Below are 13,326 nucleotides of genomic sequence, written 5' to 3' on the forward strand. Positions count from 1 at the left end.
TGACTGTGTCTGTGTCCAGAGTTTCCCTTTTTATAAGGACAGAGTCATATTGGATCAGGACCCACTCTAATAACCTCATCTTAACTTGCTCACCTGCAAAGGCCTTATTTGCAAATAAGGTCACATTGATAGGTGTTGGGTACCAGGATTTCAACCTCTTTTGAGGGGACACAGTTCAACCCATAACAGTCCCCAAGAGTGCTGTGTAAATTACCAACCCCCATGTCCCCCTCCCCATCAGCAACCTCCGCGGGAGAGACAGGTTCCTTCCGGATCCCATCCTTTGTCCACCACGGAGGCAGCTACGCTTTGTACACTTGGTCGGGAATACCTGGAAAGCCAGGGACCCTCCCGACGCGGGTCGTGAACTGAGTAGAGAAGCTTCTGTCAGTGTCAAGAGACACAAGGAGCAGCCAAGGCATCTACCCTGTTTCTTGGGCAGAAGCTCCGCTCCCCATGAGCACGTTGCTCTCCAGAGGGAACAGAAAGACCCAGAGCATAGGGAGTGTGCCAGACATCTGAAGGTAACTCCATATCCACTCTTACTCAAAATATCTACATATGGGGTGTTTAGATGCAGATGAAATAATACCATTAAGACATTTTCCAAATTTTGCAATAGATACTGGAGAAGATTTACCCATTATGATAGCACAATCCAAAATTTGACATGTGGTTTAATTTCAGATACACACATTTCTAACAGCTTTATTGTGATATAATTCACATACCATATAATTCACCCATTTAAAGTCTGTAGCCCATTGATTTTCAGTATAGTCACAAAGTTGTGCGACCATTAACACAATCAACTGTGGAACGTCTTGTCACCCCAAAAAGCAACCCTGCACCCCTAAGCTATCCTCCTCCAAACCCCCATCCTCTCCAGCCCCAGACAACCACTAACCTACTTCCTGTCTCTGAAGTTTGCCTATGTGACTACATTTCATTCAACTCTGTATTTTTTTTAATTAGGAAAAAAAAATTGAAGGGAATTAGAAACCAGACAGAGGATGACTTCTACTGGAGAGTGGAAGAATTAGAATTTTTATTTTCCTCTCTCTCTCTCTCTCTTTTTTTTTTTTTTTAATTTCTCTAATTCTACAATGAGCCTGAGTTGCTAATACTTGGGGCGGGGGGACCATCTTATTGTAAAAATAGAGAACTGTCTTGTCATTTTTAAGTCATCCTTGTGGATTATTCCAAACACTTCCTCAGCACCTAAAAAAAAGAAAAATCACAGTCTTATTTTATGGGAAGAAAATACATCCGAGTTCCAAACAACTGACTTCAAATGGGAATTTTGGAGCACAACTGGCTAGAAACTGGAAATGCTGGTTAGCTCTGCATTGGATTTCCTGAGACCTGTCCCCCGCCAGCCCTTGGGTCCCATTCCGCAGCGTCTTCCTATCCTTCATCAGGTGGCCTCTCTCGGCCCTGAACAAATTGTTGGTTGGCTCCTGCGAGGGACCCTATAATTAAGCCACATCCTTTTGCCTCTTTAATAACACTGGAGACAGAGAGTATAATTCTGTGAGGGGACAGAAGGAATATGTAATTTAGTGTCCTTTTCCTGAGCCAATATGAGCTTGGTGCGTGTAGCATCTTGCATGCTTCAGGTGTAAAAAGTGATCTGATGTCTCAACAAGTGTGTTATGTGAGCAAAATACGTACCAAGTTCATCCAGCAATCAGGGGCTCTTTGGATGTGTGTCCGGCATACTTGGGAGTTTCACGTGTCCCCTTTTGTTGATGAAGAGACTTTACACTAGCCCGGCTGGGTGAGTTCACGAGACACACCGATCCTGGCCACCGTCACTAGCCTGGTGCCTAAGCTAGAAAACCTGGGTGCCATCCTTGATTTGCCTCAATCTTCTGTGCCTCCTATCAACTCAGTTTGACCCCCTTCTCCCCACTTGGCCTCTTTTCCTCCATCTCTACTGCCCTACACATTGCTCACTGTGTGGGGGCAAAAGCCCCTGAATGTCACCTCCTGTGTACACTGTGGGCCCTTCGTGGTCTGAGCCCTGCTCACCTGCCTGGTCTCATCAGCCAAGCATCCCCGTTCCCAGCCCAGCAGACCCCCATGTTCCCTGGTGTGTTGTGACAGCCCCATCCGTGGGTTCTTAATCTGGATCCCGTGGACAGAACACAAGAGGACCTGTGAGTGTCCTTAAGTAGAGCACATCACCGTGCATGCATGTGTTTTTAGGGGGAGGGTCCTTGGCTTTCATCAAATTCTTCACCAGGATCTGTGAACCCCCAGATTGAAGAGCGTTGCTCTGGGTGTTTGAACATGCTCCTCCCCTTTAGGCAATGCCTCTCCTTCCCACCTGGTGAACTACTCTTGCAGTCTCTGCTCAAATGTCACCCACTTGCCTGCTTGGTGGCCCTTTCTCGGTGTCCCCGTGGCTCTGTCTTTCCCAACTGGGATTTAATCCCTTGTTTGCATACCTGTTTCCCCTACTGGACCACGGCTCCTGGGGCTAGGAGCTCTCGCTCTGCCCCCTGCCTCTAACACACTGTCTGGCACACGGCCAACTCTTAGTAAATGCTTGCACAGGAAGGACAGGGACTGTTCTCTCAGCTGGGCAGTGGGACCGAGTGTTGCAAATGGCTGCACAGCACTGCTCCTGCCTCGTTACCCTCACCAGCGGGGCCCACGTGGACTGGTGCCCCTTTGTGCGTTTTTAGCCATTTACCCCGAGAGGAAGGAACCAGACTTCTGTTTGCCGTGGGAACTCACTAGATGTGTGATGATTTCTCAATTACCTCTTGACAAATTTTGAGCTCTTTGTTTTTCTTTTCCTTCTTGTATTGCTTTTCAGATTGATGCACTGAGTAAAAGAAGCAAAGAAGCTGAGGCAGCCTTCTTGAATGTCTACAAAAGATTGATCGATGTTCCAGGTAAGCCCATGCACTTACAGAGGCCACCAGTGGGTGTTGTGTGGTGGTGCGTTGGTGGGTCTCGGGCTTATTCTTCTCAGCTTCCCTAAGGGAATTATACCAGCAGCTCCCCAGGAAACTGGGAATTCTGGGAATATGGATTCTCCAAAACCCAGACTTTGGGTGGGTATGCAAATCAGATGTGTATTTGCTGAAGTTAATCATATAACTTCTACTTGATGCCTTTGTAAATGCAAAAACCCAAATCTGTGGGGCTACCTTTAGCTTCGGTATAAAGAGGGAAGAAATAGAACCCATGTGTGTGCCATGCAGACATGGTGAATGTTCTTCCCGGCCATTGGAATTGCTCACTTGCTCTTAGTAATGCTCTGAACATTACTGGTATTACTAGAGCGGCTTTTAACAAAGCAGAGCAGAAACAGATCTCCTTGGTGTCTGTACGTGTGTTCCAGTTCAGGTTCACTAGGCTCTGCTGTCCCCTCTGGGAGTGGGAGTTAATGGAGGCCAAACCAAGCGAGGGGTGGTGGAAAGCACTCTGGACACTTTGGACATAGAGGAGGGAGATACAGATTCTCCTGCCAGGGCCTATTGTGAGGTCTTGGTCACATCCTTTTCTTCTCTGGACCTCAGCTTTCTCATCTGGGAAATGGAATAAGGGGAACAGCCTAGTGATGAGAATGGTTTTCTTTCTTCTAACTTTTTGCTGTCTTGGGAGCATATCCAGCCCGTAGTTCCAAATTCTGGCCATTTGATTTACTGTAAGAGTTTGTATCCACCTAGGGTTCCCCAAACACCCTGGGCAAGGCTCATGAGGAGGATTCTTCACAGAAACTGGATCATTTGATGCCTGACATGCATTGTTTCTCAGGAATCGGCAGCTTGGTGGGCCTGTTCGCATTTTCTTTTGCAAGTTTTGTGTGGGTGACTTAGTTGAAAGGGGACAGGCTTGTTTTGTCTTTGCCAAAGACCCAGAGAGTCTTTAGCTGCTGTTTTCTAAATAACCTACACTCTCAAGTCCATTTGTATCTGGGTCTTCCCTTAGTGAAGTTTCTCAGCCGGGCAGTCACTTTAACAAGTTACTGGCTTTCTCTTTCTGCAGTTATACTCCATCTTAATTTCCCATAGAAAAAGAAGAGACGGTTTTTAAATCAACACTCCTCTTTGCCTGAGCAGGCTTCATTCATAGACCTATAATTTTTATAGAATTTTGATCATAACATGGGTAGGTATTTATATTCTGCTTTTGTTGCTTAATATTATACCATCGGCATTTTTCCCATATTGGTGATATTCTTCATAGTTCTCATTTTTGGCTGGAGAATTCAAGTTTGCCGTTTCAATTTAAGGTGGTAGGAGCAAATGATGTTTGATATTTCCTGTTAGAGTAAAAAGTCAATCAGAGTACATCTGCATGCCCCATAGATCACTTTTACTTACCTCCTAGGTATTTCTTTCTTGCAAATGCTGTGGTCTGACAAATCTAAGTTCCTTGAAAAGCAGGAATGGACCTTGGAGCACTCTGCCTGGGTTTTGAAGTCTGCTTATTGCTCAGATGAAGTAATCCTGCGGCTGAGCCTTACAGGAAGGGCCTGGTCAATAGCATTGCATTTACTGACAGTCAGGCAGTTAGGAGGTGTCAGGATGCCTTAACTGTCTGTGTGCTTCAGGCCACGATCCAGCTGAACCCAGAAACATTCGGGGGGGGGCGCTGTTAAGTTCTAGTTGTAAGAAACAGCAACTTAAACTACGTCAGAAAAGTCAAGGCAGCTCTTGGGAATAATGGGATGGGTATTTCGGCTATTTGTCATATGGCCCAGCTCCAGGAACCCAGGAAGAGCCGACCAGCTGGCTCCAGGAAGAGGTGGAGACAAAGCCCCACCAACTAAGGAGGCTGGCCCAGAAATCTGACAGAACCAATCCCCACTGTCCCCTATCCATACATTTTTTTTTTATAAAGATTTTATTTATTTATTTGAGAGAGAAAGAGAGAGAGTGAATTAGCAGGGGGAGGAGCAAAGAGGGAGAAAGAATGTCAGGCAGACTCCACGTTGAGCGTAGAGCCTGACGGGGGGCTTGATCTCATGACCCTGAGATCATGACCTAAGCTGAAACCAAGAGTCGCAAGTTCCAGAGACTGAGCTACCCAGGTGCGCCCCCTCTCCCCACCTCTCCACCCCAATCCGGAAATTTTGTGTCTTTCCTTGTTTCTCACCTCGTGGTCCTACTGGGATGAAAGCTCCCTGAGGACAGCTTTGCTTTATCACTCTGTGCCCAGGACTTGGAGCAGGGCCTGGTGTACCGCAGCCGTGATACGTTGCATGCCCCGAGGGGTCGCATCATCCCAGAGCCACCCCGGAGTCCTCAGCAGCAGAACTCACCAAGGGGCACACTAGTGGCTCTTAAAGCTCCATCCCGGCTCAGTTCTGACTCCTCCGATTGTCAGCTTGCATATCCACTAGCTCCTGGGCATACCCACTGGGATGACAGATGGGCACCCCAAAACCACCCAGCGTGTCCGGAGCAGACTGGCTCCTTCTTGCATTGCCTCTCTCAGCGAGCAGCATCACCTTCAACCCAGCTGCTCACACCACAGCGCGGGGTCACCACGTCCTGGCCATTCTGCCTCCAGAATGTTCTTGATTCCATCCGCTTCTCTCCATCCCTGCTTCTGCTCTCCACTTCATAATTCAGGCCACTCCCCTCATGTCTACAGTATCTGGAATCGAGTCTCCATGCTTGTGGGAATGGGTTATTCTTCACCTGCAGGCAGGCCAGGCCCCCTCTCAGCTGATACCTTACTCCTCCAGATGAACTTGAGACACTCCTACGTAACCTCCCAGGTCTGCTTAGCCCTTCACACACACACACACACACACCCACTCCCAGCACCTTGTGTTTGCCTCTGTTATAACTATTGGTACTCTGCTATTTTCCCTTCTGGCCCGGCAGGGAGACGGGCAATGTGGTCTTGTCCCTCCTCATTTTCCTTGTGTCTCCCCCAATGCCTGCCCCATAGCAGAAACTCCATAAATACTGGTTGAATGAATAAATTAAAGGATCGCATTATTTCTTCAGCATGCTTTCTGAGGTTGTGCAGTATTAATTGTTCATGTTGGACCATGCTCCCGAGATGGACACTGGCACCAGGGAGAGCACTCTGGAGGGAGAAGAAACTTTGAAGCCCTGGCTCCTTCCTCTTGTTCATCTTCCACATCCCAAATCCCAAATAATGGTATTTCCCTGCGCCAAAGCGCCTTTGTATTAAAGACACTGAATAAACATTTAGATATATAATCGTCCTGATGAGTCACCCCAAACAGATAAAATAGTTAAGACCCCCATATTTACCTTCTTCCTCATTTGCCACTAGATTGTTCTTCACTCTGTGGTCCATTTTGAGAGTATTTTAAGATGCTTTTTATCGGAAATACACTGCTTACTTCGGCCAAAGCACGCTCTTTCCGCACTGTTGCAACCCCTCCCTCCCAGGGGTTAGTTGGTAAGTGCCTCAGAAGCTGTCCCCTCCCTGGGTCCCCAGAACCATGCTGAGCCCCAGGGGTGGAGTCGGGAGTGAATCAGCCAGATGACTTCTTGTTTTCATGGACTTCAGAGGGTGGTGGGAATGTGGGCATTAAAAGTAATCACACACGTAGTAATTAAAGTGTAGGTATGACAAGTATTTTGGAGACAGTGCCCATTGGGCATGAGAGTGTAGATCAGAAAGGGCTGGGCCGGGTCCCAGGCAGCCGCCCTGGGCAGTGACAAGAGGGGCCAAGTACGATGTCATCTAAACCGAAACACTGTCAAGGGGGCACTGCTAATAGTTATGCCCGAGTAAGGGGCGCACACCCGTGTGGTTACCTAGCTGCAAAGGCAGGCAGGGGCCTGGTAGGTTATGTGAAGGATTCTGGACTTCATCTAACAGACAAAAACTAGGGATGGCTTGTAAGCAGGGAAATGACACTATCCTATGGGCGTAATAAAAATGTCATCCTGGGGTGCCTGGGTGGCTCAGTCAGGTAAGCGTCTGCCTTTGGCTCAGGTCATGATCCCAAGGTCCTGGGATCGAGTCCTGCATCGGGCTCCCTGCTCAGCGGGAAGCCTTCTTCTCCCTCTCCCTCTGCCCGCTGCTCCCCCTGCTTATGCTCATTCTCTCTGTCTCTCTCAAATAAATAAATAAAATCTTAAAAAAAAAAGTCATCCTGACTACAGTTGGGACAACAGATTAGAAAGATGTCCCAAGGGGACATGGGGAGGGAGAGTTGAGGTCACTCAGTTTCGGGTGGCGGGAGTAAAATTAGAGGGAAATGGACGGATTTCAGCTGCATGAAGGAGGTAGGGTAGATGATTGAGGAAGGTGACCGGGACAGCCCTCGCCAGGACACGGTGAGAGCAGCGTCACTTCCTTCAGGGCTTACTTACATGATTCCCTCTGGTTTATTAATTAAAAGGAAGACCAATAGGGGCGCCTGGGTGTCTCAGTCAGTTAAGCGTCTGACTCTTGGTTTTGGTCAAGTCATGATCTTGGGGTTGTGAGATCAGCATCGGACTCCACGCTCAGCGGAGAGTCTGCTTGAGATTCTCTCTCCCTCTGCCCCCCCCCACCCTCTTTCTCTCTAAAATAAATAAATCCATCTTAAAAGCAAGACCAACAGACAGTTTGGAGGATTAACCTGTCTTCCTGATTTCTAGTATCTTGTCTCATCGTTGTTCTAATTGAAAATGGCCTTTGCCTTTATTGTCAATGTCATGGAGGCAGGAGAGCGGTTTTACATTTCGATTCATAAATAAGTTAGGATTTTACTACGTTAGTCAAGATGGCTTCATCTGTCAGTTTCATCATGGACAGATTTTTTTATCCTAATGTTTATGGTCAACCTATAGGGGTAGCTTCAACTTGGACATATTTAAGTTTTTCTATTTTAATGTACCTCTGGTTGAGATTTATATTTACTACTTGCTGATGATGAGCCCCATGAACAAGAGCATCACAGTCATCTGCCAACAACATGACTTGGTAAGGACACCTGGGCGAGGCCCCTCCAGAGGGGGAGTCCCTCTGCGGCTGGCTCCCCCAGGAGGCCAGCATCCTTCTGCATGGGCATCTGTATTTGTGGGTGAGAGCCACGTTCAGTGAATATCCGTCAACAGCAGTGATCCTGAGTGTGTAAGAAAAGGTTCGAGGTGTGCTGTTTAACAGGTCCTATAACACATTCCCTCGGCCAGCACTTTCTGGCGGTGTGTTTTGTGCCAGGCCCTAGAGCACCTAAGGTACAAATGGGATTGAGCCAGGCCTTGCCAGCCCCTGGGTGGTTCCTTTTTGCGTGGTGGAAGACTACACAGCCTTTGAGAAAATATCCCCACAGTTAAACAGGCAGCCTCCATCCCTAACTGCAGTGAAAGGAGAAATAAATGGCCCTGCTCTTAAAGTGTGATCCTCTCCGATAGCTGGAAATATTCTAGAATGACCTCTTAAAAAGGCTCTTGCAGAGCTGGAATGTTACTGTATTCTGAGCAGAATTATGATGGTATGCATAATCTGCCAGGAATTAACCTTGCGTGGGTGACTTGCTCTTGCTTCTTGATACTTTTCGGATTTTTTTTTTTTTTTTACAATGAGCATGTATTTATCTGTACAATGGGGGGGGAGCATAAATCAGGAAAATAATCATGATCTTCGTTTCTGAATAGCCCTTATTAATGGATTACAGATCAGAATTGAAGCACTAGTCAGTTGAGTATTTGTGAGACACTTACCAATTTGTGTAAAACACAACTGTGTCTTTCTGTCTCAGAAACATCTTGGTCACAGTGTGTTTTTTTTTTTTGAAGTTTAAAAAGGGGAAAAAGAGAGGGGGGGTGGAGCTCCCACCTGTGCACAGGGGGCTACAGAGCCTCTCTGCTTTGGGTATAGATTCATCGGAAGAGCCTCTCTCTGCAAGCTTCCATCGCCGCCTTGCCTCGGTCCGCGGCCCCCCAACAGAGAGAATCATCTTTCACTCCTTGCTAAGATGTGGTTTAGGTCCTACAGATACAAACCCTTCAAACACAAAGGCAGTGCCTGGAAGGGTTTATTTTAAGATTTAAATCTGAGGAAGCACATTACCAGTGATATAAAATATTCATTGACTCATGAAACACTGCTAGAACTCCATGTTTCACGACCGCCCGCCCTCCCTTTATTTCCGTGGAATAACTGGCCTGCAGGTGTATGTAAGTCAAGGTGTTAGTTTGCAGAAGTCTTGAAGGAGAGCTAGGTGAAGAGAGGCCACTCCGTTTTCAGAACCTGCTCGAGAATGCCCCTGCTCCCTTGAAAATGCCCCTGCTCCCCTCCGGGAGGTTGTAATTTGCATTCGGGAAAACCTGCCCTGGTAAATATACCAGCCGCCTAGCATTTGAGGATCCAGAAATAAAGTAGAACGTCATCATTTTTGAGAACTGCTTTTTAATGCTCCTCCATAAGAAGACAATAATCATCTGGGCCTTTGTGCCCAACATGCCTGTTTCCAGTGAGGACACACCATCACTTAAAACTGGAAAATATTGTTACGTCTGTTCTTCCTCCTTCCCTGCCTGTCCCCGACTCAAGGATCCCAATAGCAAGACTCCTGGAAAAAAAAAAAAACGAAATCTGAGGATTTAGTTAGAAACAGCCCTTGCTTCTCGTACCAAGGTTGTAAAGGACACACTCCTTGGTGGCATTTTTTTAAGACTGTAGGGATGTGGCCGCTCCAGCCTGATCCTGTGGGGCTACTCCAGTCCATGTATTCTAGATCTCCTGGTGTTGGCAGCCAGGCTGGTGCCCCGGCCCCTCCAGAGAGAACTCTGTAACCTCAGGATCCCCTTTGCACATTTTCAGTTTACCTTCATAAAACATTTTCATTCACACGTAAGAATCAGCCACCAACCAGCACCCTGATGGGACAGAAGAGGAACCGGGGCCAAGCTAGGAAGGCTGTGGGTTGCAGATGCCCTCCTGTCTCTCCGCTGGGCCAGAGCTGATCCCGAAGCAGCTTGGGGACTGGAGGCCAAGGGACAGTCACACTCTGCCCAGCGCTGGGGTCACTGTAAACCAGACAGGGAGGTAGCTTCTCTACCCTCCTTGCCCAGCTTCAAGCAAATTTGGGGCCCGATGAGCCTCTGTGTTTTGCACACCGAAGGTTTGCTGGCTGAGGAATTAGCTACATTTTAAAGAAAGGCAAACGTGACAAGATGGGCAGCTAAGCTCTGGACGCCACTTTTGGGTGTTGCCTCTCCTCCTCTGGGCTCTCCCTGCCGATCTCCTTCCTGGTCCCTGGACCCAGTGCAGGAACTCACCCACCGGGACTTGGGGATCCTGGGCTCGCTTGCGTGGGGAGGTGTGTCACCTCTTCCCCCCTTTGCCGTAACCGGGGTGGTCCTGGCACACTTGATATCTAGACAGCTTTTCATCAGTTGCTCATCAGCATGCTAATTGCTGTATGACTAATTATGCCCTGAATTCCAGTTGATTTTCTTAATGAGACAGCTGGGTTAATTATGTAATCGTATGATTACATTAGCCTAGAGTGCCCCGGCGCAAAGTAGCGTCTGCCGCGCCGTGATGTCATCACAGCGATGGCACTCACAAGGGGCACATTCCCCCTCCGATGGCGGGGAACGGCCCTCCTGCCTGCAGTGCTCTCTGCACAGACATGGGCTTGCTGTTCGCGAGCTCATTCTCTGCAGTCCTTGTGGTGTCTCCGGAGAGGCAGCTCACCACTGACCGGCCTGTCCACACCCTCCCCAGCACACCTGGGCCCCAGCGAATCGGAAGCCCTGCTTCCCAGCCTCTGCCGCGCTCCATGAAGTCCGGTGGCATCCTCCTCCTTCTAGAACGTCCCTCACCGAGACTGTTGGGTTTCATCAGAGCGTGCCTGCACTGACCGAGAGAATCCAGAACGAGAGGAAGACCGGAGGATGTCAGTTCGCTTCAAGTCTAAAGAGCACAGACTGGCCCCAGCCTTATCCTCCTTTTCCCCCTCCGTGTTCTGTTTCATAACTTCTTTCCACCCTGATCTCCGCACACCTCGTACCTCACTGAGAAGTACACGTGGTCAGAGGAGGGTGACATCTGCCAGCCACGGGCCAGCTCTCTACTCCCCATGACAGCAAAACTCTCAGAGTCACTTATGCCTACTGACCCCCCCCCCCCCCCCAGCTATACTCTTTCCCCAACGCCGCGGCTGCCTCCTCCTTACTGGGCTCTGAATGTCGGCAGATCCCAGACTCTGCTTAGCCTTTTTCTTTTCTGCATCTACATTCTCTCCCTAAGTGCCCTCTGATGTGTGTTATGCTCCCAAATGCCACCACCAACCTCATCCAGGCCACCATGACCTCTTGCCCCACTGGGGCACCTCCTTATCTCCCCCTTCTCCCATCTGTCCTTTGCATGGCATCTGGATGGGTCTAAATCAGTGGTCTCCAAACTACTTTTGTTCGTGTACCCCAAATCTTGAATTCATACCCCCAGCATATGCTTATGTATTTACTTATTTAAAGAATAGCCATGTATAATTACAGAAGTGTATTAAATACATTATAAGTCATATGCTGAAAGTGGAATTAAAAGGATGTGATGAAGAATAAAAGCGACTTCAGGGATGCCTGGGTGGCTCAGTCGTTAAGCATATGCCTTCGGCTCAGGCCATGATCCCAGGGTCCTGGGATCGAGCCCTGCATCAGGCTCCCTGCTCCGCTGGAAGCCTGCTTCTCCCTCTCCCACTCCCCCTGCCCGTGTTCCTGCTCTCGCTGTCTCTCTCTCTCTGTCAAATAAATAAAATCTTTAAAAAAAAAAAAAAATTAAAAAAAAGAATAAAAGCAACTTCAAATTTATATTTTATGAGCAGTACAAAAAACTTGCTCTCACAAAAAAATCCTATTTTAAAGTCAACTTGATAGAGGCGTGATTTGCATACAATAAAACGTACCCATCTTAAGTGTACAATTTGATAGTGTAGCCACCCTCACAATCAGGATATGGAACATTTCCATCGCCTCAAAAGTTCCCTGGTGATCCCAGACCCCAGCAACCACTGATTGGTTTTCTATCACTTTCGATTAGATTCACCATTTCTGGCATTTTACATAAATGGAGACTCTAGCATGTTCTCCTATGTGTCTGACCTCCTCCCCTCAGCGTGGTGCATGTCGTTCATCTGTATCATGGTCCTTTCCTTTTCAGTGTGAATGGTATTCCACCGTGTGGAATATAATAATGTGCTTATCCATCCCCCTGCTGATGGACCTTTGTATTGTTTCCAGCGTGAGGCTGTTGTGATTACCCGCTATAAGCATTCATGAACAGTTATTATGTGGACATACGTTTTAAATACCTAGGACTAGGGGCGCCTGGGTGGCTCAGTCGGTTAAGTGTCTGCCTTTGGCTCAGGTCATGATCCCGGGGTCTGGGATCGAGCCCCGAGTCGGGCTCCCTGCTCAGAAGGGAGTCTGCTCCCTTTCCCTCAGCCCCTCTTTCTGTTCATGCTTGCTCTGTCTCTCTCTCATAAATAAATAAAATCTTATAAATAAATACATACATACATACCTAGGACTAGAATTGCTGAGATCTAGGGTAGGCATGTGGTTAGCTTGATAAGAAACTGCTAAGCTATTTTTTCAAAGTAGTTGTGGCATTTTATCCCCCAGCAAGAAACCGGTGGGAGTTCCGGTTGCTCCACTTCCTCTCCATCAGTTGGTATTGTCAGTCAAATATATGCATTGCAAATGTTGTCTCCCCATACAAGGATAAGTTTTTATTTTAATAAAGCCCAAGTTATTATAATTATTTATGGTTTGGGTTCTTCTTATGTTCTAAGAAATTATTGCCTAGGTTATAATTTTTTTCTCTTATGTTTTTTGGGTGAAGTTGTATAATTTTTATCTTTTACCTCTAGGCCTACAATACATTTTGAGTTAATTTTTATGTATGGTTTAAGATTAGGGTCAAGTTTCATTGAAAATTAATGGATGTTATGTGTGTGAGATTTTTTCTAGACCTTCTTTATATGTATGTATATATGTGTGTGTATACGTGTGTGTGTGTATATATATATATATACACACACACACGTATACACACAACAAGGATCATCTATTTTATTTCATTATTCTGTGTGTCGATCCTTATGTTAATGTCACACTGTCTTGGTTACTATAGCTTAATAGTCAGTCTTAAACAGATAATGTAAGTCCTTTATCTTTGGCCTTCTTTTTTTTTTAAGATTTTATTTATTTATTTATTTATTTATTTGTCAGAGAGGGAGAGAGCACGTGTGAGCGCACAAGCAAGGGGAGCGGCAGGCAGAGGGAGAAGCAGGCTCCCCGCTGAGCAAGGAGCCTGATGTGGGGCTCTGATCCCAGGACCCTCGGATCATGACCTGAGCTGAAGGCAGATGCCACC

The 13,326-nt window shown here is 47.2% G+C and overlaps 1 protein-coding gene across 9 annotated transcripts in view; it reads left to right on the plus strand.

The window, feature by feature from the left end:
- CUX1 (cut like homeobox 1) overlaps window positions 1-13,326 on the plus strand; it is a 351,030-nt gene that overhangs the window by 187,330 nt on the left and 150,374 nt on the right. For all 9 annotated transcript variants that reach the window (XM_078074422.1, XM_078074425.1, XM_078074428.1 and 6 more), the window contains exon 4: window positions 2,828-2,906. In XM_078074422.1, the coding sequence (XP_077930548.1) occupies window positions 2,828-2,906 (79 nt within the window). The remainder of the gene's footprint in view (window positions 1-2,827; window positions 2,907-13,326) is intronic.

This window comes from Halichoerus grypus, chromosome 6, assembly GCF_964656455.1.
Source record: "Halichoerus grypus chromosome 6, mHalGry1.hap1.1, whole genome shotgun sequence".
In the NCBI taxonomy this organism is placed as follows: domain Eukaryota; kingdom Metazoa; phylum Chordata; class Mammalia; order Carnivora; family Phocidae; genus Halichoerus; species Halichoerus grypus.